The sequence below is a fragment of the Nyctereutes procyonoides genome, unplaced genomic scaffold, assembly GCF_905146905.1.
Source record: "Nyctereutes procyonoides isolate TBG_1078 unplaced genomic scaffold, NYPRO_anot_genome, whole genome shotgun sequence".
NCBI lineage: Eukaryota > Metazoa > Chordata > Mammalia > Carnivora > Canidae > Nyctereutes > Nyctereutes procyonoides.
Genome location: NW_026575142.1, coordinates 23,544,868 through 23,571,799, shown reverse-complemented (window position 1 = coordinate 23,571,799; position 26,932 = coordinate 23,544,868). Strand labels below are relative to the sequence as shown.

The window sequence follows — 26,932 nt, the reverse complement described above, 5'->3', positions numbered from 1 at the left end:
TGAGTCCAGCTGATGTACTTGTCCTGTGACACCCCTGCAATGCCCCTTAGCAGATTGGAGCCACCTTCGAATATGTAATGTGCTCGCCAGGTATCTAACCCACAGCTGATATTACCACAAGTCATTAGACAAGGTCTTCAAATAAAGCAGCCATGGAGCCAGAAGCACAGACTAGGGCAATGCTGGAATCGTAAGGGACCTTTGACACCACTTAATCCAGTTGTTCATTTTCCAGGAGAGGAAACAGGACCTGCATGAGATGAGGTGGCCCAAAGTGGCCCAACCAACTGAAGGTTTTGTGGGGACTAAAATTGGACCTTCCAACTCCAGATTGATGCCTAGATGTCATGAGCATATTCTGTAAATCATCCCCAAATATTAGAAATATTAGACTGTTCAGTAACGATCAATCAAAATGCTGCAATGATTACATGCACCAAGTTTGAGTTTTCAGGTATGATAACATAGTAAGTTTTATACAATTTGAAACATGTATTTGAAAACTTTGAGGTAGAAATAACACTTCTTTATTGAAAAAAATTCTGGAAAACACAGATGAAAAAACCTGATATTTGTTGACACCTCAAAAACAGTCTACATATGTTACAGTAGTACATTTAGCTATTTTATGCATTTGGTTTTCTGCATACTTTCCAAAGTGTTCTAGAAGACAGCAATACTTTAAATGGAATCAGCTGGAGTTTTTAAAAGTATTTTAAGAAAATCGCAATCTTCTTTTGTCCTCTTGCATTCCAAGAGCTCTGATTGGTTAATATTCACCTTTGCTTGGTTCTTATCAACAAAAGCTAATGTTAGACTGAATTTAATGAACCCATCAAAACCACGAAAGAATTTTAACTTCCTCCAACATACTTTTTCTCCTTGTGTAAGAGGTAACACCTTCCATGTAGCAGATCATCTGAATAAGTGTGGGTTAAAATGGTCAATTGTGGCTCTGTGTCAATCATGTGGCTTTTCAAGCTAAAAAGAGGCTACCTGTCTCCTGGGAGAATGTTCCCAGGTTGGGACCTGTGTCCATCTCCAAATGGTCATACTGGGTTCAGAAACACTGAAAATGTCATAGTCACAGAGAGGTTTCCCTTCTACCTGGGGTTAGGGACAGGTGGAGATGGATATATTTTGTTGTTGTTGTTCTCTAGTAACATCCAACATGTGTTACCTGCTAAATCCTGTGTGAGCCCTAGACATCTCCATCGCCCCAGGTAATCTTCCTTGAGCATAGTGTTATGTTCATGGAGGGAAAGCTAAAAAATAAGCCTTAACCTACCTGTTGCTGCTTCTTCATAATACCTTCCCTTTTAGGGTGCTTCATATTTTTCAAAGAGCTTTCGTATGTATGTACACAATATGTACACATATATCACTTACAAAAGCTGGAGAAGCGATGTGAGAAGTAGAATTCTAAGATGACCTCCACAATTTCTGCCTGCTGGTGTCTATGCCCTCAATGTCCCCTCACTTTGAGAGTGGGCAGGACCTATAAATATAATGAGATGATCACTCCTGTGGTTGCAGTTAAGATTTTATCTTAGCGCACAAGAGAGATCATCCTGCTGGCTTTGAAGAAGCAAATAGCTTTGCTATAAAAGGCCCTGTGAGCAGCCCGGGTGGCTCAGCGGTGCAGCACCGCCTTCAGCCCAGGGTGTGATCCTGGAGACCTGGGATCGAGTCCCTGCATGGAGTCTGCCTCTCCCTCTGCCTGTGTCTCTGCCTCTCTCTCTCTGTCTGTGTCTCTCATGAATAAATAAATAAAATCTTAAAAAAAAAAAAAAAAAAAAAGCCCTGTGAGCAGGCCACATGGTGAGCGCAGGCCTAGTGCTCAGAGTGATCTCCAGTGGACAACTAGTGGACCTCCAGAACATGTGCAATAATAAAGGGCTGTTGTTTTAAGCCACTAAGTTTGTGGTAATTTGTTACGTATCAATAGGAAACTAATAAAAGCAAGCAAAGGTAAATAACACCATAGCCATTTCGCCAAGAAGGACACTGGTTCAGAAAGATGAACTGATTTGGTTAATTTTATTTTGCAGATTGGTGACAGGACTGATAGTGATACTCCTGGGTGCTCATTCACAGCCCAGCATTCCCTGTGCACCATAACGCTCCACACTAATGAGTATTACCAGTGGGTGTCCTTTACCCCTGTCCACCTACAAGATAGATACTTGAAAGCATATTATATGATCTTCCTCTATGCTGCTCAACACAGAGTAAAGCAATGATTTTATTATATCAGTCCTGGAGTATAGTAAAAACATTAATCAGGATCATAGCAAATGTTAAGTTGATGATATCTTTAAAGGCTCTCAAATCAAATGTCAATCCTCATCACTAAACAAACAGTATTCTGAGTAGTCAAGATCGGGAAACGCGATAGGTAATTCTACCCACTTTTTGTATTGTTTCTTTGATGTATTATTTTTGAAAATCACTACAAAATTCTTTATTTTGAGACAAGGCAAATCTAAGCCCTTGTGCACCATCATCGTTCCCCAGGCCTGAAAAACAAGAGAGTGAGAGGAAAAGTTAAATGCACATTCAATTAAGAATTCCTTTTGGCCGAAGTAAAAATAAAGCCCACAGCAATGTACTCACTTGGCCACACATTTTGCAGATGATCTCGCCATTTGTTTGATAGTCTATAAACTTCTTTCGTAGTGCTTTGTTTTCTCTCACAATGTAGAGTTCCCTAAAATTATCAAGAAATAACAAAATATCTCTGGGAATTTGCAGTGGACAAATATGCAGCCTGTGGGTACAAGCTGTTGGACCTGAAGCAAATCCGCAGGCATGCCTAGCCCACACCTTATTCCTTCTCTCCTTTTCCTCCTGCAGATCATCAGACAGATACCCCCTTTCCACACATACATCTCAGGGGTCATGTTGCCTTTGGTGGTTTCTTCCAAGTCTATTGATTATTTTAACTAGACTTAAGTTGTCCAAAATTTTGAGAACAAGTATCAGTATACACCAAACTGATGTACCTTGGACAAAATGGCTTTGGGTCTTACACTTCTCCTCCCTGCCTCAGTGCAATATAGTTGGAAAAAAAAATGATGTTTGACATGGGGCTATAATCTGGAGGCTAAAGGAGGGGAAATTCCAAAAAATAATGAGTCTCATTTGTGTTATTTTGGAAGAACATTCACAATACAATCTGCCTCACCTCTTATAAGGGAACTTAAAATTGAGTCTTCCGGGACTTACTTGAATACTGGTGTCATGTTGACATGGTGCATCTTCTCAATAACGTGGATATCTTCCCCAGAGCAGGCTAGGACACTGCAGTTTTTGCAAAGGAAATTTATTAATGATGGGTTTTCCTTGTAACACTTTGCAACACTTCTCTTGATTTTCATTTTCTTTTCCATGATACTTTGCATCTGTAGTTCCAAAATCTGCATTGAGAAAAAAAAAAAGTTTATTATTTTTTTTCTTCACAGTTTGACTGAAGTAAGTCTCCTGGAATTCAGAGTTCTTAGATAGTTATGGAAATGTATACCTGGCCATAGCCTAGAAATGAAAATAATGAGGTGATTGGCCCCAAAGAATTTAGCATATAATGCCTCCCTGTGGGCATGGAAATGTAGAACCTTCAGATGCTCCGAAAATAACCCATTCCATTTTAGACAAGTTCTGTAGTGAGAAAGTGCTTGGCAATATCCCAGAGAAAAAAACCTCACCCCCTAACCTCTATCACCATTAGTTTTAATTCTGTCTCATAAAATATGTCTAAATCTGCTTTTACATAGAATCTCTTTGAAGAACATTGTTATTATATTACCAATAATCTTCTCTTACCTGTGATAAGCCCCCCCCAGTTTCTTTAAGCTTTTCTCACACATTATAATTTCTAGACCCCCTTGCTATCTTAGTCAATCTCCTTTTTACACATTTGTGGCAGAAACTACTGGTTTCCCACCCAGTGTCCATTCTTCCTGGAAACAGAACTATAATTTCAACTAAATGACTACATTTCCAAGCTAATGACCAATGAGACATAAGATGTTACATAGAATTTCCAGAAAGTCTCCTTAAGTATCAGCTGCCATTTCCACTTTTTGCCTTTTCCATCTTCTTCCTTCTTCCTGCCTCAAATGAGCAAGTGATAATTTAAATTCAAAAAACTCTTTGACTTGGATAATGGAAACCTAATACTAAAAGGGCAAGAGAAGAGTCTTGGCTTCCTCACATCATCATGGAGCTATCATATGGGTCCAGATTGTCCACATTTTTTATGTGAGAATAAGTCCTTAAGCCCCTGTATTGCAGGCTCTGCAGTTAGTGGCAACATTTATTTAATAATAGAAACAATGGAAAGACACAAACCTTGAGGTAGGCACTGGCCAGTTCTCACACCTATACAACTTCATATTTACTTCCAAACTGAACCTCTCACAGATGGAAAATTTATACTAACTTGTGGAGGAAGCCATTGTTTTCCTGAAGACTGAGGGGAAGTTTTAGTAAATGTAAACTCTCAGTGCTGATGAACAAAGTTGAGTGGCCCACCTTTGGCGCTCACCTCTGTTTTGGGCTTTGATTCAAGACAGCCATATTTAGTACAGAAAAGAAAACTAAACCTTGTGAGCAATCTATGGGCCATGGAATGCCTTAATCGGACAAGTACAAAAATCAATGTCCTCTGTAAATGGTAACAATAAAAAAAAATGAAGTATTATGTTTCCTAAACTTTAATTAGGTTGTACTTGCAAGATATTTATAATTCAGTGAGCTGATAAAAGATGATTTGGCATAGGACCATATACATGGTGGGTAATCAAGAAACACCTATATGTGTGACAGAAAAGATAAAAATACATCTAAGGTTAGTGTACAGATATGTAAACAGGACACCAGGAACTAAAGGACTGGTTCTAGAATAATAAAGAATATGAATCAAAAAGAAAGGCAAAAAAATAAAACAAAGCATAGTACAGGAGGCACAGTACAGGCAGTCAAAGTCTAAATAAAATGTAATGATGTGGGAAAAGTTGTTGAGTCATTGTTAGGGAAAATGTTTAAAATCTTCACATTGTTTCTAGAAGTTTGATTTAGAGGTTTTCAGTTAGGTACAAATTCTGTATATGACATGGAAAACACACTTCACCTTCTACGTCAATGCTCACCATTTATTAGTGGCTGCCTGCAAACTGTGTTGAGAAGGATTCTTAACTCAGGAAAAGGAAGAGCTGGGACCTAGTAGCGATGTCTACTGTACTGATGTCTGCTGAGGGAGCCGAACTGAATAGTAGTGGAATGTGCCCCCACATCATTGCCATCCCTGCTCTGAGTTTGTCAGCCTGGAGTTAGCTTTAGAAGGGCAGGTCTCTTAGCCAAAGGAAACCTAAAAAGATTGTCGATTCTGGGGCCCCGAAAGAGACTGTATCTTATTATAGATATAAGCTGGAAAATTTTGACTCATAAACTCCAGGGACGGCCTAGAGCTTACCCAAAACACTTGATCTCGAAACATCGGTCTTTGAAAATATCCACTTGAATAACTTTCCAGTGACATTATTTGGCCACAGATGTTTGATTTGACATTACCAAATGTTTGGTTTGCCTTATATTTAAGGGGGTTTTAAAATACAAGTTTGTGTAGAAACCTGGCCAGGAAACCTTGGAGTTGGTTATAGCAATGCACACCAATTTAAAAGCATCCCTTTCGTGAAACTCTATTTAGGGTAGAGCCAATTCCAATGTTAAGAAACTAACATTCACACCCATATGCAAGGGTGTGAATTTTCTTCTAAATGGATTGTTTGCTATTATAGTAGTTACAGTCTTTAATTCAGTGGTATGGGGGATTTCCTGAAATATTGTAGAAGTGCATTCTTCCCTCACTGCATTCCTCTTGCAGCTCAAATGAGCATTAGTAAATTGAGATGCAGCTAGATGACATATTATGTATTTTCTTATCATTCAGATCTAGCCTCAATGTTACTCCTCCTACAAGACTTTCCCCAAATACCCAATCTATAGAGTACTCATCTAATGACTTGTTTCATATTGTCTTATTCTAATTCTGTAGCATTTATCCTTATGTGATACATTTCTTGCTTCAGTTTTGCTTATTGTTTCTCCTCCTCAAATCTCATTATGTATACTCTAGAATGTAAGCTTCATACAGGAGGGTTCTATCTGTGTTGTTTGCTGCCATGTTCTCTCTTTCTAGAATGTTACCTGGCACACAGTAGGCACTTCATAAATATTTCTGGAATGAAAAACTTGTGCCCATACAAACAGATTGCACCAAACCAAAATTACCAGGTTGGCTTGAATGGGTGAGCTATACTAGTCTTTCTGATCAAGGACAGACTAAATTTATATCTTCAAAGTTTATGGTTGGTTTCACTAGAACAGCAGTCTGACAATTTCTGCCCTCATCGGTCCTAATTCTTTGTATGTGAATCTGGATTAAGCATGGCTCATCCAACTGGAACTTAAAATTTAGCACAATTTCTGTCTTGAGACTTAGCCACAAAGCTATCAGCGGCAACCACATGCAGACTCTTTAAAGTGAAAAATTCAGAGAGGTCCAAAAACAATACCTTACGAGCATACTCCTCTGGATTCATATTTTGAACATGGTCTATAGCTTTATACATCATTTTCTCTCGGAAATCATTAACTATCTCACGTTCGATAACCCCTGAGTTACTGTGGGCAACCAGGACGTAGGTGCTCTCATCAGCTCTGGCTCGACCACGGGCCTGAGAAAAATAAAGAAATCAAGTTAATGAAGGGTCATGTCTTTCTGTGAATGCTCTCATTTTTGGCCTGGAATGGTATTCAATGCTCAGTGTCCCAGTCTTCAAGTAATTTCTCTATTGTCAGTAATGTTAGTTATTACCCATTTTTTATAAGTCAGTTATTTGAAATTCAAACTGCACTATAATGAACAAACAATGTTCTAGAGCAATGATGGTTAGGTTACCACACCATCCTTCAAGACCCCCAGTTACACAAGACCAATCTGGAAACTTCTCTCAATCCTGGAAACTTCTCTCAATCCTAAAAGCCAGCATCATTGATTTGGACTGGGGAGGCACTCCTCCAGCCTAGTAGGAGGGATGGATAGAAAGAAGGGGCATCTCTGACCTTGACACTAGAGTTGTTGAGAAAGCAGGTCTGCTCCTGGTATCTATATTGGATTTTGAGCACATTTCCCATGAAAACATGCTTAACATGGTGATAAATTTCTATAGTCCCCTTTAAAAATTGACATTTAGGTACATTTTGAGTAACAGAAAATATGGTCTTAACCAGGAACCTAATGACCAACTATAACACCATCTGTATAAAAATGTATTTGGTGTAATAAACTGCTAACAAAGTAACTCTTGAAATACAATTACTTCCTAATTTGGTGGCTATCTGGTTATCTTAATATTCCATGACTTGTTTTCCAGTCAAGAAAGCAATTTTATATATTTTAAAAAGAGATTTTAGTTAATGATATAGGAGGAATATTATTGGCATTAACCAGCACAAATCCCATACATGCTCAATGAAAGGTAACAATTATATTGTTAAGATAGTAAGAGGTAAGAGGTAAAGCGAAATTAAATGGAAATTAGTATACTTCACTTTTGTTTTATATGTATAACTATGCCTCCCCCAACTTCTTATGATGAAAATTTTCAAACACAGAGAAAAATTGCAAGAATAGGGAGGAAAATGCAGAAATAGCAGGGTTCCCAAACTTTTGAGCATATTACTTTGTCAGACATTTTAGGGACACTGCTCTTCAGATTTCTGGTCCAGCTGGGAGCTCATAGACATCCTAGGAATTAGGAGGCCTCGTCAACTCTTATAGATGGGCCAGTGTCACATTTCTGAAGAGTCTTGGGACACAGAAATAATAACCCAAGAAGAGTTGTTTGGGAATACGACAGTTATCTGTCATCATCATCTGAATTAAACAACAGCATAAAAGGCAGTAGTGTGCAGCTCTTCAAGATTTCTTCTTCTTTTAATTGAAGTATAATTGACATGTAACACTCTTAGTTTCAGGTGTGCAATGTAATGATTTGATATTTGTATACAGTGCAAAACGATTTCTCCTTTAGAAGGAGAATAGATACATTTTAAAAATGGTCTGTGCTGCTTTGCTAAAAGAAAACAAACTAATAACACAAAATCAAAAATCAAGTTATTAGAGGTATTAAACATACCTGGACCATGGCTATTTCATTAGTGACGAGACCATAACGGATGACGATATTACATTCTTTAATATCCAGACCTTCTTCTGCCACTGTGGTAGCGATAAGCAGATTTATTTTTCCTGTGCGGAATTTACTAATGACTTCTTTTTGTTCATTCTGTAGAAACAGTTTAATAAATTAAATTTTGTGATGCTAAACACATTAAAATCTTCTAATTAGCAGAAGAAATAATAAATTGCAACTGGTCAGTGCAAATCAAAGGATTAGATCATACACGGATTCACTGCCATCTGTTTTTGGCATTGAACAAAGACATGATGGTGAGACAACATTTGATTTCCAATCTGGGATTACCACACAATAACAAAAATATTTCCATCATCCAGTCTGGAAGTGGGAAGACCATCATTTATGCCAAGGAAATAAACTGATGGATGACTTGGGAGGGAGAAAAAAAGAGATGCTTTCAGTGGAGAAGAGGGTCAAGGCGATGAGAAACTAGAATGGGCTGTGATTTTCACTATGTTAACTTCAGAATTGTTAATATCCAGAAAATGAGATTCGGGGACACTTTTTGAGATCATTGAATTATGAGTCACAGAAAAAATAACACACTCTATGCCACATTTGGTCACTATAACAGTCACTCAAGTGCGAAACCTATGGAATATGTCTGGAAGGACATGTGAGAAACCAAAAACATTGGCTTTCTCCCAGGAGGGAGCAAGAAGGCTGGAGAGCACTGGTGTGTCCTAAAGCTCATTAATTCTGAAGGAGGTAAATATATTATGTGTTCAGAGAGAAGAGTAAATAAAAATGAAATAACAAGTTATTCAAAACAGACTTTTAAAAACTATAATTCAATGAAAAAACTCTGAATTTTCAAACTTAATATAAGTAAAGAAATAAAACAAGCACTCTGGTCCTTGCATAGGATGAATGGGTGAGCATAAACTTAGCCTGATATGGCAAGTGTGGTTTTGTTCTTAGAACCACTCTCATCAAAACTGTTGTTCCAGTCGGCCTGTACAGATTTCTGTTATGTTTTATCCCCAAACATTAAACAAAAACATTAAACATTAGACAAAAATAAAAATAAACATGTCAGACCAAGAGTGTGTCCTCCCACCCTCTTCCCTTTCTTCTTAGAGGTGGTGTTTTTTTTTTTTTTTTTTTTTTTTTTTTTTTTTGAGTCCTAAAGGCTGGAGAATTCTGCAGAAAAGCCTCTCTCCAGTCTTCTCTGATAATTTCTCCCTCTCGCACTCATGTCCACTGATAAAATCTTCTATGCCTTTGGATTTCAGCAGAAGTGTCTGCTATTCAAAAAAGTAACTTTAGGAATGCCTGGGTGGCTCGGTGGATTAAGTTGGGCCTGTGCTGGGCTTCCTGCTCAGCCAGGAGTCTGATTCTTCCTCTCCCTCTGCTCCTCCCCCAGGTCATGCTCTCTCTCTCTCTCTGTCTCTCTCTCTCTCTCTCTCAAATAAATAAATAAAATCTTTAAAAAAGAGTAAATTTAATAATGAGAGTTTCAGACACAGAGTTAGACCCTCAAATCACATCAAATAAATGCTGACTCCCTCTTCCAATGAGTAAGACCAACTCTGTTCACAAGGAGAGGATGTGGGGCATAAGAAAAAGGTGTGTTCTATATTTTGGCAAGTAGCCCCCAAATCTGAAGGAGCTAAGGAGCAAAAAGTAGTTTGACAACATACTTTCCTTTTGTACCTCACCTCTTTTCAAAGCGGATCTGAGGCCACGTATAACCAAAGTTATAACACTAAAGCTAATATAATAGAAACTCAAAAACGGGAGTAGAAGAATATAGATGTACTACTTATAAGAATTAGCATAGAGGCAGAGAGACTGAACTTCAGTTTTGCCTGTGAGCTTCCTGAAAGCTATGGCAAAAAGGAAACAGATTAAATAAACTGGCTCTCATCACAAAAGAGAAAATAAGCTCCTTACCCAAGGAAAGCAATGCTTTCTTTCTCTGGTATAAATTTTAGAGACAACTCTAACTGAGTATGTGCAGTAAGTATATTGCATAAAAATTCAAGAATGACTTTTTCTTCAGTAAATCCTAAAACAGATTTAATTTCCTCCATTGGACTGAATTTTGATGAGTATGATAGAATTGGAGTATCCTCTTGTCTAGCAAGACTCAAGGTCAATATGACTTCAGAACATTTTATTCTAACAAGCCACGCTTATAATGTCTACAAGTGTCTTTTTTTCTCTCCCATGGGTTTTATTGTGCACATGATAAGTAGTATAATGAAACGAAAACAACACAAAACAAATCTTAACAAGGAAAAGAAAATCACTTATAGTCCCAAATCTCTAACACATGAAATGTCTTCATTTTTCCAAGTTGCCTTACAGATCTCATCCTATGCAAACATATTCTACATTTTTCTAATTATAATGCACATATTTTTGTTGGGATTTGATTTTTCCACTTGATATTATATCGTAACCATTTTTCCATTTTGTTACTAAGTCTAAATGTCAATCATTTTTGCAAAGGAAACTCAATTTTGAAGGTTCCTCCAAGTATATGAAAGAAGTGACTTCTAACACAATTCTTAGCTTATCAGACATCACAGATTAGATTGCTAATAAACTCATATTTTAAGAACAAATGTTCCATTCCATAAAATTATTTGTGGGTAAGAGAATTGCAGGGCAAGACAATTGATGGAAAAAAGACTACAACTAAGTTGGGAAGAGTAATAACAGAATAAGGGAAGAAGTAAAGAAGGGTGTTTTCACCTGTGTCATGGGCTTGAACTCACTGCTGTGTCCAGCTCCAATTAGATGATGGGCTTTGACTCCTACCTCTGCAAATTTTTTATTTTCAGTAATCCACTGGGAAAGGGCAAATGCACTCTGTCGTGTTTTTGTGAAAATTATTCCTCGGGCCGGTTCCTCAGTCCTTGTAAATTGTTCCATTATGGTGTTTCTTAATTTGACCAGCTTTTCATTTTCATGTTTTGGGTTTTGAGCCAGCTTTTTCAACATTCTCTTGTTTTCTTTAAGAAAGAATTAGTTTGAATTATAAAATATGTGAATAAATTACACTGGGAGACTTTATGTAATGAGATACGAATATGTAGTTGAACTATAGTTAATCTTATGCTGTATCTAATGATCAGGCTAGCTTAATAAATAAAGGTATTGCAGTCTTGTTGACAATAAAACCAGATGACCAACTGACTGATTCTGAGTATATAATTCATGGCTTATCTGAGCTCATCAATTAGAAAGAACTCCAAAATGATTGGGATTTCTTCTTTCAAAATAAAAGATGATTTTAAGAGGGCCTTTTGGAGAGCTCTTGAGAAGCAACAGGCTCACACTCTGAGGCAAATGCACGAGAGTATAAAATCAACATAACATTCTTACCCCAAAATAACTCCATGAGAAATCTATCTGTCCTATCCAGTCTCAAAGGTCTCTTTTCATCATCCTCAGCTTCATCACCATCACCGTCACCATCCTCACCACTCTCATCACTATCACCTTCTTGGACTGCAAACTTCTTCTCTGTCTCATCATTATAGAAAGCTTCAAGGTGATTATATGCATCAATCGTTCGAATTGTATCATTAATTTGTAGGGCCTCATTGTACTTCTTCAAATGCTCTGCACAAACACGGTCTTTTCGATTTCCTTCTCGTGCAGCTATGAAAGAATACATTACATAGAGTGAAATAATGGTAGAACACATCCCTGAAAATTGTGCTGTGGACTTGAATACGTCTATGATACGACTCTAAAAATAAGCTTCATGTTGTTTTTGAGATGGGCCTCCAAATGTGCCTCCAGCTCTAAAAGTTTTCCAACCCCTAAACTGGCATCCTGAGCTCTGTATCAGCAAGAATAGAGTCCTGATCCATACTGACTCAAAGAATGGCATGAAAAACATTGCGGTTGAGTTTGCATTTGGAGGCAGAGACTAATATCTATCTTAATATGTTAAACATACAATAAGTGAAAGACTCTGGAAATAAAGAGAAAATTAATGGATTGCTGCTTCTTTCCTTAGATAAGGGATTAGAACATGTTCATCCTTGTACTACTTCAAACACAGAAATTCCATTTGATATTCCATTTGCTTTCAGTTTGGTTGAGAATATATGACACATCCATCTGAAATCTTGGCATGAACTTGGAATAAACGAAGTGTTAGGTCAAAACCCAAATTACCTTTTTTTTCCATTTGAATGGTCCATTGTTCATAGGGTTGAGTTCCAAAATCTGACATTGGACTCATTTGGCAAAAACTTTGAATCTTGTTCATTATTTCTAAAAGTTTATCTTTAAATGGATCCTAAAAATAAATTATACACTTATTCTTACATGCTCATATTATTAAAGAAATAGCATTATCTTTGTTAAAATAACTCCCATGTTATAATAAATTTAATTCAGAATCTTTGGTCTAGACAAAGTAACAAGTTAATTCCTGACCATCTCTTTGTACATTTATTTTTCAGTAATCCATCCTTAAGCCATACATATGCCAACATCATTTACTGCTGCTAGAATTTCCCTTTTAAAAGTTTTACAAAAATAAAATTAAAGAATAATATGCACATTGAGTGCTAACAATAATTTTAAATGTATTTATTTTTATATATAGTAAATATTAATTATTTAAATTATATCATTAATTATATAAGTATTAAATAAATAAATATTTTTTAAAAGATTTTATTTATTTATTAATGAGAAACAGGGAGAGAGAGGCAGAGACACAGACAGAGGGAGAAACAGGCTCCATGCAGGGAGCCCGATGTGGGACTCAATCCCGGGTCTCAGGATCAGGCCCTGGGCTGACGGTGGCGCTAAACCGCTGAGCCACCCAGGCTGCCCCAATAAATATTTATATATTAAAGCAATGCCCTAGTTATTTAGAAAGCCTACAATGTAATTTCATAAAAATTACCTTTTGAAGAACTGGTTTCAGTATTATTTTTACTAAAGTAGAAAGTTAAAAGGTAGGCTTGTATTGAGCACCAGGTAATGTGTGTAAACGTTGAATCACTATATCGTACACCTGAAACTAATATAATGCTGTATGTTAACTGGAAATTTTTTTAAAAGTTAAGAGATAGAGTTTTAAATGCACTCTTCTTCAGTGCATACTATATGATTTCACTTTTAAGTTCAAAATCAGTTAAAATCCATCTTTGGTGTTAGAAGACAAAATAGTAGTTATCTTTGGGGGCTAAGTGACTAGAAGGAGGAATGAGGGGTTTTGGGGTGCTGAAAATGTTTTATCTCTTGATTTGGATTTTTATTAAACAGGTGTATTCATTTTATAACAATTCAGCAATCTGTACATTTATGAAGTTGTACCTTTCTGTATGTCTATTATACTTCAATAAAAAGTATATCAAAATTAAGTTAAAAGGTAAGATGGCAACTTCTTTTAAAAATATATCCCGAGGATTCTGTGGAAGTTTTAAAAATGATTATGAGTAGAAACATACCTTTAAATTTATTAAGTAAAACTAAATAACAAAAAATGAAGGATAATAAAGTATATTCAAATGTTCTAGTTCAGCTGGAATAGATAGGAGTCATCTTCAGAACTTCAAAAAAATTAATCTATGGAGATTGGTCTGGTTTAGTGCCTACTACATTTCAAATACAATATTGTCTATTATACATATTTCATGTCACTTAATCCTAACATCCTTTGAGGTAGATTTTTAATGATTACCTTTATTATCAAGTACATAGAACTAAAATTTATCATGCTTTTTTATATTTTACAAAAGAAAGTACTGCCATAACACACTGGTCATAATGTCCAAACTAACTCAGTGGTTTTTATAATCAGTGAAAATACTCCTTGCAAAAGCACCATTAAAGTAAATATTTTATTTCTTTACTGTGTCAGCATGCTTTTAAGAAAGTAAATATGCAGATTATTAGGATTCCCATTATTATTACCAACTGTAATCTGGTAGAAACAAAATGGTTCTGTGAAATGTCAAAAAAAACAAAAAACCCACAGGCCTGAAATTCACCAAGAAAGTAAAAAGAATAAAATAAACTACAGTAATCCCTCTAGTTTAGCAATATAACTCTCTCCACCCTTACCCCCATGGCCCACATGTAGTCAAGCCACTTTTCATATAAACCGGAAAACTAAAAGAAGCCTGAAAGGGAGAATTCACAGCAGTGTTTTGTTGCTTAATAGTAATAATAAAGAATAAAACTGTAACTTATTTTGCTAAAAATTTAAGATAATATTCTTCAGAAGGTATAAAGTAATCTTTGCATTTTTCAGTTGAGTATGGTATTCTCAATCTAATAAACATAAAATTTTAAGTACATACTTCTCTGGTGTCATCTGCGATTGCAAACTTTTTACATGGCTCTTTCATTTGGCTTTTGAGTTGATTGATATTTTCTTTCACAGTTATAATGGTACATGCATCGAGATTGGCACATATCTGAAAAAGAGATTTTTTTTAATATTCAAATATTTACTTTTCCTTTTCAATTGATTCAATGTAGAAACATTTTCATGTAATAAATAGGGACCACGACTAATTAAATACAGCATTTTAATATCGCTTTACTGTGGATCTGCTAAACCAACACATCTATCTCGATGGACTCAAAAGAAGCTTCTAAGTTTTGTCGGTGTATAATTGCAGAAAAAGAATTTTCATTCCTTAAATATTTTAATTCCTTAAAATATTTTCATTCCTTAAATTCCATTTGCCAGGTGGAAAAACTGACATGGAAACAGTGTAGCAAATTACAGAGATCAGTAGAGAATGGTTATGAGATAACCATATTACATAAGACATTTTAAAGGTCAGCTTGACATCCTTGGATCAGATTACCACCCTCTTCTACACATAACGAGGACAATGTAAAGCTAGGAGCAGCCAAAGCCAGGATGTGCCTGGATCTAAACTGATGTTAGTCCTTAATCCCATAATAAATTCCCAAATATCTTGGAACAAATAATTGTGCCTATGTCTGAATTTCACTGAATTCAACTTAAAGTAAGGGACTCATAATATAATATAATATAATATAATATAATATAATATAATATAATATAATATAAACACAGTTGCCTTTGTGCTAACACATTTCTTGGGTTACTCTGAATTGACATAACACTCAAAATCAACAATAGTACTTCATGTGGTGTTATCATTTGGGGTCAGCTGACAACCTCGACTAAAGATTCTCATATCCGTTTTGTCATTTAATTTGAATTACCCAGAATCTGAGAATCACACAGAACAAAAAAGGCACAGAAGAAAATATGCAATTTTGAAACTAATGCAGTATTTTGAAAATTAGAAATTTTCACAGTTTGTGCACATTTCTGTATCAGATGGATCATCGAGTTTAACAACATGAGTAGATATTTAAAATAAGGTATTTCATTTGTCCCAATTTTTCATTGATTATATCTACACTCCATAATTTTTGTGATATTTTTCTGTGCCATAGTAATTTATTAAGGCATATTACTGTTTTGTAGAAGATTGAATATATTTACTTTAACTAAAACATATTCATTTCCCTTAACTAATGATTACAGAATACCTTCTTTCTCAATGGCACTTGGACTTAATCCTACTCAAAAAGCCCAAAAAGCCGTGGTATTTGCTTTAGGGTTCGTTATTGTTGTTGTTGCTATCATCGTTACATATAAAGTCAATGGCTTACTTTTAAAATGTGTTGCTGGGCTTCAGCTTGCCTTTTGGCTACTCCAACACCTGGTGAAGCTGTTAGTCCTAGTATCTGAGGTAGAGGAATCACTGGTTTGTATTCTTTCTTGAGTTTATTATTTTTCAACTTCTGTTTCAAGTAACGTCTCATGATGTTATTATAGACTGCTTCTTTGTTCGTGTGATGACATTCGTCAATGATGATAAGGGTAAAGTCTTAAAAGAAAATCCAAGTAGTTCATTTGTCCATACCAGCAAGGTAGAGTGAAAAGAACCTTAAAGCTAGTAAACTGGGCTGCTATGGGACATCCTTTAGTAGCTAGTAAACTGAGCTGCTCATCCTTTCTTGAGCAGAATATGGCACAGACCTCTTAATTCTTAAGCAGACAATGTCTATGCTAGTCATCTGTAAATCCAGAGGCCCATGCATATTAATTATGAAACTATTCTTGTTAGATATTATCCCTATTGAAGAGATTAGCTTTGGAAAATTTATAACGGTAGTAAGTTTTACGAGATAGAATTCAATCCCTGCTTTGTTCCCCCCAAATTAGTCAGGATTACACTTGTTCTTTAATAAAACATTCAATTTTAAGTTGATGAGGGTTTTTTTATGCCAGATAAAAACCATTCAATTTAAACAGAGATCACTTTGCTTTGTTTTAACATTGCATTTAATTATTAGAAGTATTATAATGACTATATTCCTTTCCCTTTCTCTCACTTTTTCTTCCCTCCCCCCACAAAATAAAAAAGATTATATTTCATTCTAAGGAAATGATGGCATATCTAACAGTATCCATTAGCATATGAAAATAACTTGTTGGTATCTAGAAATAAAGAATAATAAAAAGTCCAGTGGGTGCTTGATTTAATAATGTATTCTTATGTAAATAAAGTGATCTAATTAAAAATGTATCTCATTTTTGTGTATCTCCAGGAAAGTAAACAGTTTTAAGGAAAACTTAAGCAATGAAAGATGATCTATGGGATGCCTGGGTGGCTAGCAGTTAGGCACCTGCCTTAGGCTCAGGGCATGATCCCGGCGTCCAGGATTGAGTCCCGCATCAGGCTTCCTCCCACATGGAGCCTGCTTCTCCCTCTGCCTGTGTCTCTGTCTCTGTCTCTCTCTCTCTCTCTGTCTCTCATGAATAAATAAATACAATCTTAAAAAAATTATCCTATGAGAAATCATCTTTTTATTTTTGTTTATTGTTTTAAATTAGGCTCCACACTCTGCATAAAGCCCAACATGGGCTTGAACTCATGACCTTGAGACAAAGGGCTGAGCCTAGATCAAGAGTCGGACACTTAACCAACTAAACCACCCAGGCACCTGTAAATCAGAGATAATATTTTTAAATCAACATTTTGAAAATTATTTATCTACTACAGCCTCTGTAACTATCATCAATATTACTAATTCTTTTTTTTCCAACTTCAACCAACCTGAAAATTGGACACCATCATCTTCTCCTTTTTCTGAGTTTAAAAGGGAGTTTTCAAGGATTTGAGCTGTACTGATGATAACATCATAGGTTTTGACAACTTCTGGAAATGATATTTTCAATTGGGTATCACCACTTAATCCAATAGTATGATACCATTTCTTCAAAAATGGTTCAAACTCTTTGCGGAAGAGCTGTTCAACTAGTGGTACCTTTAAAAATGCCAAAATTAAAGAGAGAGAGGGCATGGTCAGAGGAAAAAAAAAGTACCAATTAAAGGCCTAGTATGTGCCAAGCCTTATCAGAAGTGTTTACATTATCAGTTAACTAAGCATAACAAACTATCAATCATTACATTCATTAATTTATCAATAAGCATTTATTGAATGCCTATTAGGTGTAAACATCATATCTGAAACATAAAGATGTTTTAAGACATAGCTGACAACTTTGAGGAACTAGGTCTAGGTGAGCACATAGGGTAAGAGTAACCAACAGAAACCCACAAATTATTAAAACACATGTGATAATTCTCCCACAGAAATACAAAGTGACCGCAAGGAGGCAGAAGTAACCGAGTACTCCAAAGATGAGTTTAGATAGAATTTTAATCTAGTAAGCCATGGGTCAGTGACAAGATAAATGAAAACCAAACCTGGATAAGAGATAAATTCTGAATTAATAGGTCAGGGCCAGGCTATAAAGGGCTGTGAATACCATGCAGAATATTTTAAATTTAGTATTATAGTTCATAGGACCCTTGTGAGTTGTGTTTGGTGTTGATTTTTTCCTGTAGTTTGTTTTGGAAAGGGGCCAGAGGCAACATGCCTAAAAAACTGAAGGTAACAGAGAACTAAAAGTGAGGAGGTAAGATACTGCCGAAGAGAGCAGATGTGAGATGAAGGGATAGACCATTAAAATAGCTTTGATAGCTAACAAAGAACAAAAGGGCAGATTGGCAAAATAAGTGGAAATCTTTCAGACATGACTGGCATTATGTTGTCGGAGTATGTTGGCATTGAAGTTACTTAACGTGATGGCGATTCACAATATCTTTGCATTCACTGGGCAGTCAAAATAAAGGTCTTCATAAAGATCCTGACCTGCAAGACCATCACCCTGAAGATGGAACCCAGCGAGAATGTGAAGGCCAAGACCCAGGATAAAGAAGGCATGCCCCCTGGCCAGCAGAGGTACATCTTTGCAGGCAAGCAGTTGGAAGATGGCCACATTCTTTCTGGTTACAACATCCAGAAAGTGTCAGCCCTGTACTTGGTCCTCTGTCTGAGGGATGGCTATTAATTCTTCAGTCTTGCATTCACACTCCCCAGTGATGGCATTACTCTGCATAATGGGCATTTACCCCAACTTAAGTTTAAAAATCACCAGTTTCAGTAAAAGCTCAATCTGTTGAAATTTTAACAAAGGTCTTGTTGCATGAAAGTAAAATAAAATCCTTTTAGCTGGATCTCTGTATGTCATAGTATCTGCAGAAGGTGGTTGAGTTGACACTTCAATGCTACACATTACTAGTCATATAGAATACCACCCAGATCAGGGAAAGGAATAACCAGGATATCTTGAAGGTTATATCCTAGGAGAGTTTTTACCATGGAAGCCTAGGGATATACAGTGTGGCAAGAAGAGAGTTGGCAGAAAGAGTTTCAAGGAAAAGCATCAAAGAGTAAGCATTATACTCATAAGTACCAGATAATATGATCAGTGGTTATCTTTCCACTGGTCTGCAGAACATGTGTTATTCATCTTTTTCCTTGAGGAGAGCCCCATTATGTGTAAAATGAGGGCTGGCTGATACCTCTGGCTGAGAACAGTGTACAAAAAGCAATACTTTGTATCACTGTTTAATATAAAAATGAAGTCATCGAAGGGTGAGTGTGGACCCACTATTTTCTTGAAATGACTAGATTCTATTTTACTCCTTAAAGTGAGGACCTAAAATTAATAACCAACTTTGGTAAGTCGGAGAAAATAACACAAGGTGAGAAAAATAAGAAGAGAAACTTTCTGTTAGTGTTTTGGGGCTTTTGTTTTTTGTTTTTGTTTGTTTTTTGTCAAAGTCAAGTCTTTGGTCCATCTGCACAAAATCATTTGAGATATTTGGAAAATACAAACTCCTGGGCCTCATCAAAAGGCCACTGAATCTAGCGATCATCTCTAGGGACACAACTTTGTAGGCACAACTTGCACTTATATGAAAGCTCTCATGTGACAATAAATCTTTAAAATGTGAGAACCGCAGCTCTTCTTTCTCTTACACAAAGTCATTGCTGACATATCTTTCTAGAACTATTCTTTTTCTTCTACTTACATGAGACAGAGGAAATCATCTGAGGAGGGAGTAAGAAAGACTCTGAAGAAGAGAATGAAAATTAAGCTTAGTGGAAAGAGCAAGATCCAGAGGAGAGAAAGTTAGCCCTAAAAACTACTCCAGCCACTTGGTTATTATGTGTCCTTGGACAAGTTACTGATCATCTCAATCATTTCAATTTCCACATCAAAAAATGAGAATGTTAACAATCAATGGTAAACTACTGATAACACTGTTGTGAAAATTAAATAAAATATAAGCTGTCATTTTTCTGGTCCTCAGAAACTTTCCTGATATTTTTCTGATTCTTTTATTCCAGTACAGGGGGGAAAAAAAAGGCCAGTTGACTTCAGAAGATAATGGTTCAAGTTTCAGCTCAGCTGCTTATTGGAAGGATGAGCCCTGACAGACCAAATAAAGCCTCAGAGCCCCAATTTTCTGAGGAGTAAAATGACAATAATTATGGTTACCTCATAGAGTAGCTGTGTAGATTTAGTGAGATACAATAAAAATAATTAATACTGTATCATGAACTATAATGCAATATTAATAATTATATGATTAATATACATCTCTCATTTCTTAGATTGTAGATTCCTGAGAATAGGATCTGTCTTTGATTTGTCTTTAAATACCCTCATGCTGCTGAATGATTTAAGAATCTCTATACCATGGGGTGACATAGCAACCTGGGGTTCAGCCCATAAAGGATAAGTCAAGACCTTCCAAAGAAGCAGCATCTTCTGGCCTACAGAACAAAAATAAGTTTTCACAGGAGGTAGCAGGTGTTGGAAATCCTGATACTCACTCTGGGTGGCGTTGACTTCCTACTGAAGGACACAGAGAAAGCCAGATGCAAGTCTGACATGGCTAATTGGGAGGTGTGTGGTCCTCTTGGAGCCTTTTCCTGAGATGTGACAGAGTGCCTGCCAAGACTAATCAAACCCAACTGCTACCCACTTCTGCTGAATCATATGGGGCTGCATTATAGCATCTGAAGGAACCTGGGATTTATCTCTCGTGATGTTGAAGCCCTAGATAGGAAATAGAAAGTCTGGGAACACAGGTGGTGTTTTCATTTCTCCCTGCATTTGAAGGCGATAACTTTGGAAAGCATGGAGGCAGGGAGATGAAAGTAAATGATGTTAGAGGGGACAGGATTTCTCTTTTCGAGATCAAGGGTTACGATGCCATCTATTAGGCCAAATATAAACCTAAGGTTATGTGACATAGAGGACCAGAGATTTCCTGACTCAGTCGAAGAGAACTGAAGCTCAAGTTACTTTAAAATGGAAAGAAATGGGATGATAAAGTAAACAATTGTGATATATATGGAAGAACTAGTGGAGGGATTTCTAGTGATTCTTAGGGAAAAATACCAGAGAAGCAGATGATGAATTAGACTTACGTCCTTAACTGTCTCCATAACATTGCAGTGAAAATGAATAATTAATGAGGATAATTTAACATTTAAACATGGCTGCAAATGTGGATTTGTAAGAATCACCTCAATCCAATGAGATGAAAAATTCATGATGAGCATACAACATCGAGAGGAAGAATCATTATAAGAACAAGGTGCGTTAGATGTATACAAAAACCTGAGGCCTGCGAGGATCAATCAACATACATAAGATGAAGAAATGAATGTAAGTATTTGCATTTAGGCTCAAAAATTAACTGCACAAAAATAACTTAAAAGAATTCTAGTTTAACAGATTTTCAGACAAAAAAGAAACTGAGGCTTTTAGTTTACAGCGAACTCCAGATGAATCTCTGGGTGCCAGCACCAGTGATAAATGCAAACCAGGTCGTGGGCTTAGAGTCACATCTCATCTCTCTTACAGTCTGCACTAATAACACCATATCTATAGTATTTTGCCCAACTCTGGACGCTGTACTTGAAGAAGGTCCTAAATAAATGAATCAAAAAATATGGGCACTCAGGATGATAAAAAATCTGGAAACCATGCTATATGAAAATTAGTTAAAGGAACTGGAATACTTATCCCAGGGAACAAAAAAGAAAAATGACTTAGTAGCCATATTGCTGTCTTCTCAATGTGAAGGGCAGTCACGAGGCAGGAGAATTCATACTTACTTTTTATAATCACACTGGAAAGAACTCTAACCAATGAGTGTGGATCCCAGAGAAACAGATTTTGTAAGGGCTTTTCCATCAGTGCCAGCTATTCAAAGAATGGATCAAGCTATCTTATTAAAAGTGGGACTTCCTGGGTATTCCAGCTTACTCAGCAGGGGTGAGAGAACCACACTGCGATGGATGAGAGCTGGATCCTGAAGTCCTCTTTCAGCTCTAAGAGTTTATGACCCTGGGGCCTGATAAGAGAAGGCAAGGAAGCAGATGAATCAAAAATATCTCCTAGGTGTTGAGGCTTCATGCTTTGGAGGAGGTGGTATAAGTAACAAAGAGATAGTTGAGGAGGGAAGGAGAACCTCAGGGAGGCAAATACAGTTTGAAGAAGCTGCAGAATATTCAAATGGTTTCAAGAACTCCAGCTGAAGTACCTTCAAATCCAGTTAACTTTGTTCTTTTCTCTAAACCTGGCACTTAAGACCCTGTTTACTGGTTAAGGAGTTCCATTTAATCAGTCATGGAAGTGAGGAAGGAGGAGTGGGGGAAAGAACTAAAACTTACTGAGTCATTCGCAGGCTTAAGATAGACTAAATTTCAGAGCAAATATACTGGGTAGTATTATCTTGTTCATTTTACAGATGAGGAAACTAAAGTAAGGAGAAGTTAGGAATTTGTCCAAGGTCAAACTACTGGTGGGTAGAAGTTGTATTCAGAGCTAGATTCCTTTTATTCCAAAAGACAATATACTTAAGAAAGAGAATATGTGAAAGGATATTTCCAAGTAAATTCTAATGTATCACTATTGTCACAAGAGAAATAAAACTGTTCTAAGAGTAGGCATTCAAGTATAAAGAAGAGGTCTTTCGACTTAGCAGATACATTCAAAATGCATTTGGAACTACATGATAGAAATTATTCAGATCATATATTGTGAGCATGTTTCTTTGGTACTGAACGGCAGGTTGCAACTAAACCCTTTGGCATAATAGAAATCCAAGAATACAGAAAAGCTGTATAACCCATTACTATATTTTTGGTAAAGGAAATGAGGAAAGTCTAGTTACTCTAAGTAATAGAAAAAAGACTATGTCTGACCATGCCAATGTATACTCAATTTTACTCCACAAAAGTAAAGATTAACCTGCCCAATGTACAGATTTATAAGTTAATAAACTCATTTATCTGAATAAAGCTCAAATAACTAGATTTTATTTTACTGTGGAGATGACTTATACCTATTTATGAGGATTGGTCTTTAGATGCCCCAAAATATAAATTATTAGAGGAAAACTTCAGTTGCATTTTGGGTAACATCTATTTAGTAACTCTTAAAAGTTATCTATTTTCCTTTTTAACTTGATTTAGATCAGCCAAATATTCACTTGATTTTCTCTTTGTCTTCAAGCAAATGATATATATTCTGGTAAGAAGGACTTATGACCTTTGACTAAGGGTCAACAGCTAAAGAGATTCCAAAAGACAATATCTGATCCTAGACTGCAGTACTATTTTGAAGTCATTCATGTCCATGTACATGATAATTTAAATTAGTGCCAGTTAACCTTAAAGAATATCTGGGTAAATGTATTCACACATAAATAACAGCTATTTGATTTATGCTCTGGTATTTTGAAAAATATTTTAAAAGCTAATAACTTAGATATTACATAAACCTGCAAAAAAAGCAAAGATTTAAAATAAGTTACTTATTTTGATATTACTCTTAATTACATTAAATCTGTGTTGTTACATATGTCATTTTACAAATGCTCCAGAAAAATAAAGTGAAAATAAACACTGTTGTATTATGTGCTATTTGAATACCTTATGGACAAGGACTATGACTTTTCCAGGTTCAGATGCTTTTTTCTTCTTGTCCAAGTGATCCTTGGCAATGTAAACAGCCACTCTGGTTTTCCCACTCCCTGTAGGGAGGCATATAATGATATTTTTCCCCTCCAAGGCTGGTTGGGTGACTTCCATTTGGTAAGGCCTGAGATGCAGTTCTGGCTCAGGGGATGCTCTTTCTGCCACATTCTCTTCATCTGAAGGGAATTAAAAGGTAGAAAAATAAGGGAATGGGCAATAAAATAACTAAGGCTAGGAAGTCCAAAACTGAATATAGGCTTCTCACGGTTTAAATTCCTTTTCATGTGTGGTCCAAACCAATCCATTTTTCTAGTTTCTGTACCAAATGGGCATCAGCTCTAGGCTGGCATTTGCAGGATACGACCTAGGCACTCCATCATGAAGGTGGCCTGGGGATGGAGGTGCAGAGGGAGTGAATTAACAGGATGGAGGACAGGAAGGGGAGGCAACATGGGAGAGTCCTTTCACAGTGTGGGCAAAGCCAGGGGAAATTGCAAAAAGGGCTGTGGTACAGAATTGGCAGTAATGATTCTTAATGCATCAGACTTTCTAGTTCTTTGTTGAGCCCTTATGCCCTACTTGTGTCTTATCACCTATAATTCAAGGGGAACTGGGAAAGCAGGAGCCATTGTTCCGTACCACCTCCTCCCTTCTTTTTATTGCAAAGAAGATATTATAGCTAATGGAGCTTTCCCTCATTAGAAAAACTTTGACAATAAAGTATCCAAAAGCCAGCCTGTCTGTCTGTCTGTCTATCTATCTATCTATCTATCTATCTATCATCTATCTATCTATCTCAAATATCTAAAGTGGCAAAAACAATCCTATTTTTGCCATGTGAGGTAGCTGCTTTAAACAGAAGCCATATTTAGGGAGAAGGAGAAAATCTCCCATGCAAACTTTTATTTATTTATTTATTTTTTTATTTTTTTAAATCTTTTTTTTTTATTATTTATTTATGATAGTCACAGAGAGAGAGAGAGAGGCAGAGACACAGGCAGAGGGAGAAGCAGGCTCCATGCACCGGGAGCCCGATGTGGGACTCGATCCCGGGTCTCCAGGATCGCGCCCTGGGCCAAAGGCAGGCGCCAAACCGCTGCGCCACCCAGGGATCCCCCATGCAAACTTTTAACTGATAGGTTTTCATTAAAAGATGAAAAGCAATTTTGTTAGTTTAAATTGAATTGTGACTAATTCTGGCATTTAGTTTTGAATTGTGATCTTTATCACTTTCTTATATGTATTCTCCATGCATCCATATTTTCCTGAAACTCAAAATGTGATATATTAAAAATCTTTCCAATTAACATAGATTTTTAAAGTTAAAATTCTCATAAAGTACTAACATACCCTAATTTTTTAAACAATAGAATAAAATTGTTAAAACATACCTCGGTTTAAATGTATTTTGTTTAAAAGTGATCATATTTATGTATAGGGAAATAGATCATATTTTCCAGGGGAAAAAAAGGTCTAGAAATGTATAATCTATCATGTGGAATGCAGTAAAATAAATATTATATCAATTTAAAACCCATCTTTGCTTTAAGCAATCATAAGAAAAAATGAAATGACAGCACTTAGTACTTCATTACACATGAAGTATTCCTTCTCTTATCAATGATTGCAATAAAACTAAACTAATATAATCCCATTAACTTCACAAAAGTTGCTGATGATTCCATTTCAGCAACTGGGTGATTCTATTTAAATGGGTTTTAGCTTATTGCGATAGTACTATGTGCACAGGTAGGAAAATTCACACCAAATATCACTTAGTAAGAGTCAGTCATCTACTAACCTGGCAGGCAGGAAATTTGCCTTCTGTATGGATGAGTAAACAAAGAAGCAATACATTTAAGTTATCACTGGATCATCTGCTGATTCATTTAATATGATTTTCAGGAAAAACCCCATTTAAGTTATCATTGGATCTTCTGTTGATTCATTTAATATGATTTTCAGGAAAAACCCATTTAAGATCACCAACATTTAAAGATACACATTTACTAGTTTGCTTTCCATGCTTGTTTTGAACTCTACAGCAATTGTAATAATTCATCTTCTATTATATTTATGTAAGGTTCAAATTTATTTAAGAATATCTTTACTTCTCTGCTATGTGGCTCTTATAATTTAAAAAATCCTAATATTCCACCTATATTATGAGAATTGATTACCTAGCTTTTCCAAAAGAGCAAGAATATTTGCAATAAAGATATACTTTAAGTTGTGTTTAGCATCAAGATTCAGAAATTTACTTTTGCTAAGTTGATATTTAATTTAGGAAAGTCCTTAAAAGAGATTAGCAAATTATTCCCTTTAATTTCACTCTAGGTATATTTTTGCATGGATTTTAAAAAGTAACAAAATTTGGCTTCCCTTGAAATAGTTACAAGTACCCCTTTAAATAATCAGTTTCCCTTTTGTTTTTCATGTTTACTACTGTATCCTTGGGTAACACAAATTAAAAAGAGAAACTTAGAGCAATTTTCTGTCTCTTTCCCAAGTAATCTAAAACTAAGTCAAATGAGTAAAACACTTATGCATTCTACATATTGCACTAATAAATGTGAGTTAAGATGTTAAAAGGGCTATCATGTTCAAAATTTGATTCTAGAACCAAACTTACTTGTTTCACTGCCACCTAACTCATCATGTACTTCTAGTTCATTCTGCCCCAAATATTTATGGGGTACTTCTTTTTGTGTGTGTGTATTTTTTTATTAGAGTTCAATTTACCAGCATATAGTATAACACCCAATGCTCATCCCCTCAGTGCCCATCACCCAGACACCCTGTCCCCCCGCCCATCTCCCCTTCCACCACCCCTTGTTCATTTCCCAGAGTTAGGAGTCTCTCATGGTTTGACTCCTCTCTGATATTTCCCACTCATTTTCTCTCCTTTCTATGGAGTACTTCTTATATGCCATGTAGTCCCAGGCATATAGCCCTTGTCTTCAGGGACTTCAGAGCCTAAAATATTATACTGCTGCCACTAAAAAATATCTGGCTATTAGACAGGTAGCTCAATTTAGCATCCATACTTTTGAGTCAAGTCGGGGAAACTTGATAGGTAGCCCTAAGTTTGAAAGACAAGCACAGAGTGAAAATGGGAAAAAAAAATAGAGTTGGATTCATTGTGAGAACAGCATCCAAAGAAGAGCTGGGTGAGTGCTAAATATTCAGCCTGATTCTTGCCTTATCACATCCTCTGACACAGGGATGGAAGAATTTATCCACATAAGCAATGAAAAGAGAATTTTCTCTTCTCTGTC

General features: G+C 36.1%; 1 protein-coding gene across 1 annotated transcript in view; it reads right to left on the bottom strand.

Annotated features, from left to right (window-relative positions):
• Window positions 1-520: 520 nt before the first annotated feature.
• The window catches only part of IFIH1 (interferon induced with helicase C domain 1), a 57,603-nt gene continuing 31,191 nt past the window's right edge, over window positions 521-26,932 (bottom strand). Inside the window, exons 5-16 of the mRNA XM_055307884.1 lie at window positions 23,610-23,830; window positions 17,360-17,570; window positions 15,909-16,126; window positions 14,549-14,665; window positions 12,405-12,528; window positions 11,601-11,879; window positions 10,968-11,227; window positions 8,202-8,351; window positions 6,576-6,737; window positions 3,229-3,419; window positions 2,617-2,710; window positions 521-2,519 (exon numbers count right to left, since the gene is read on the bottom strand). Of these exons, the coding sequence (XP_055163859.1) occupies window positions 2,340-2,519; window positions 2,617-2,710; window positions 3,229-3,419; window positions 6,576-6,737; window positions 8,202-8,351; window positions 10,968-11,227; window positions 11,601-11,879; window positions 12,405-12,528; window positions 14,549-14,665; window positions 15,909-16,126; window positions 17,360-17,570; window positions 23,610-23,830 (2,207 nt within the window). The 3' untranslated portion in view covers window positions 521-2,339. The remainder of the gene's footprint in view (window positions 2,520-2,616; window positions 2,711-3,228; window positions 3,420-6,575; window positions 6,738-8,201; window positions 8,352-10,967; window positions 11,228-11,600; window positions 11,880-12,404; window positions 12,529-14,548; window positions 14,666-15,908; window positions 16,127-17,359; window positions 17,571-23,609; window positions 23,831-26,932) is intronic.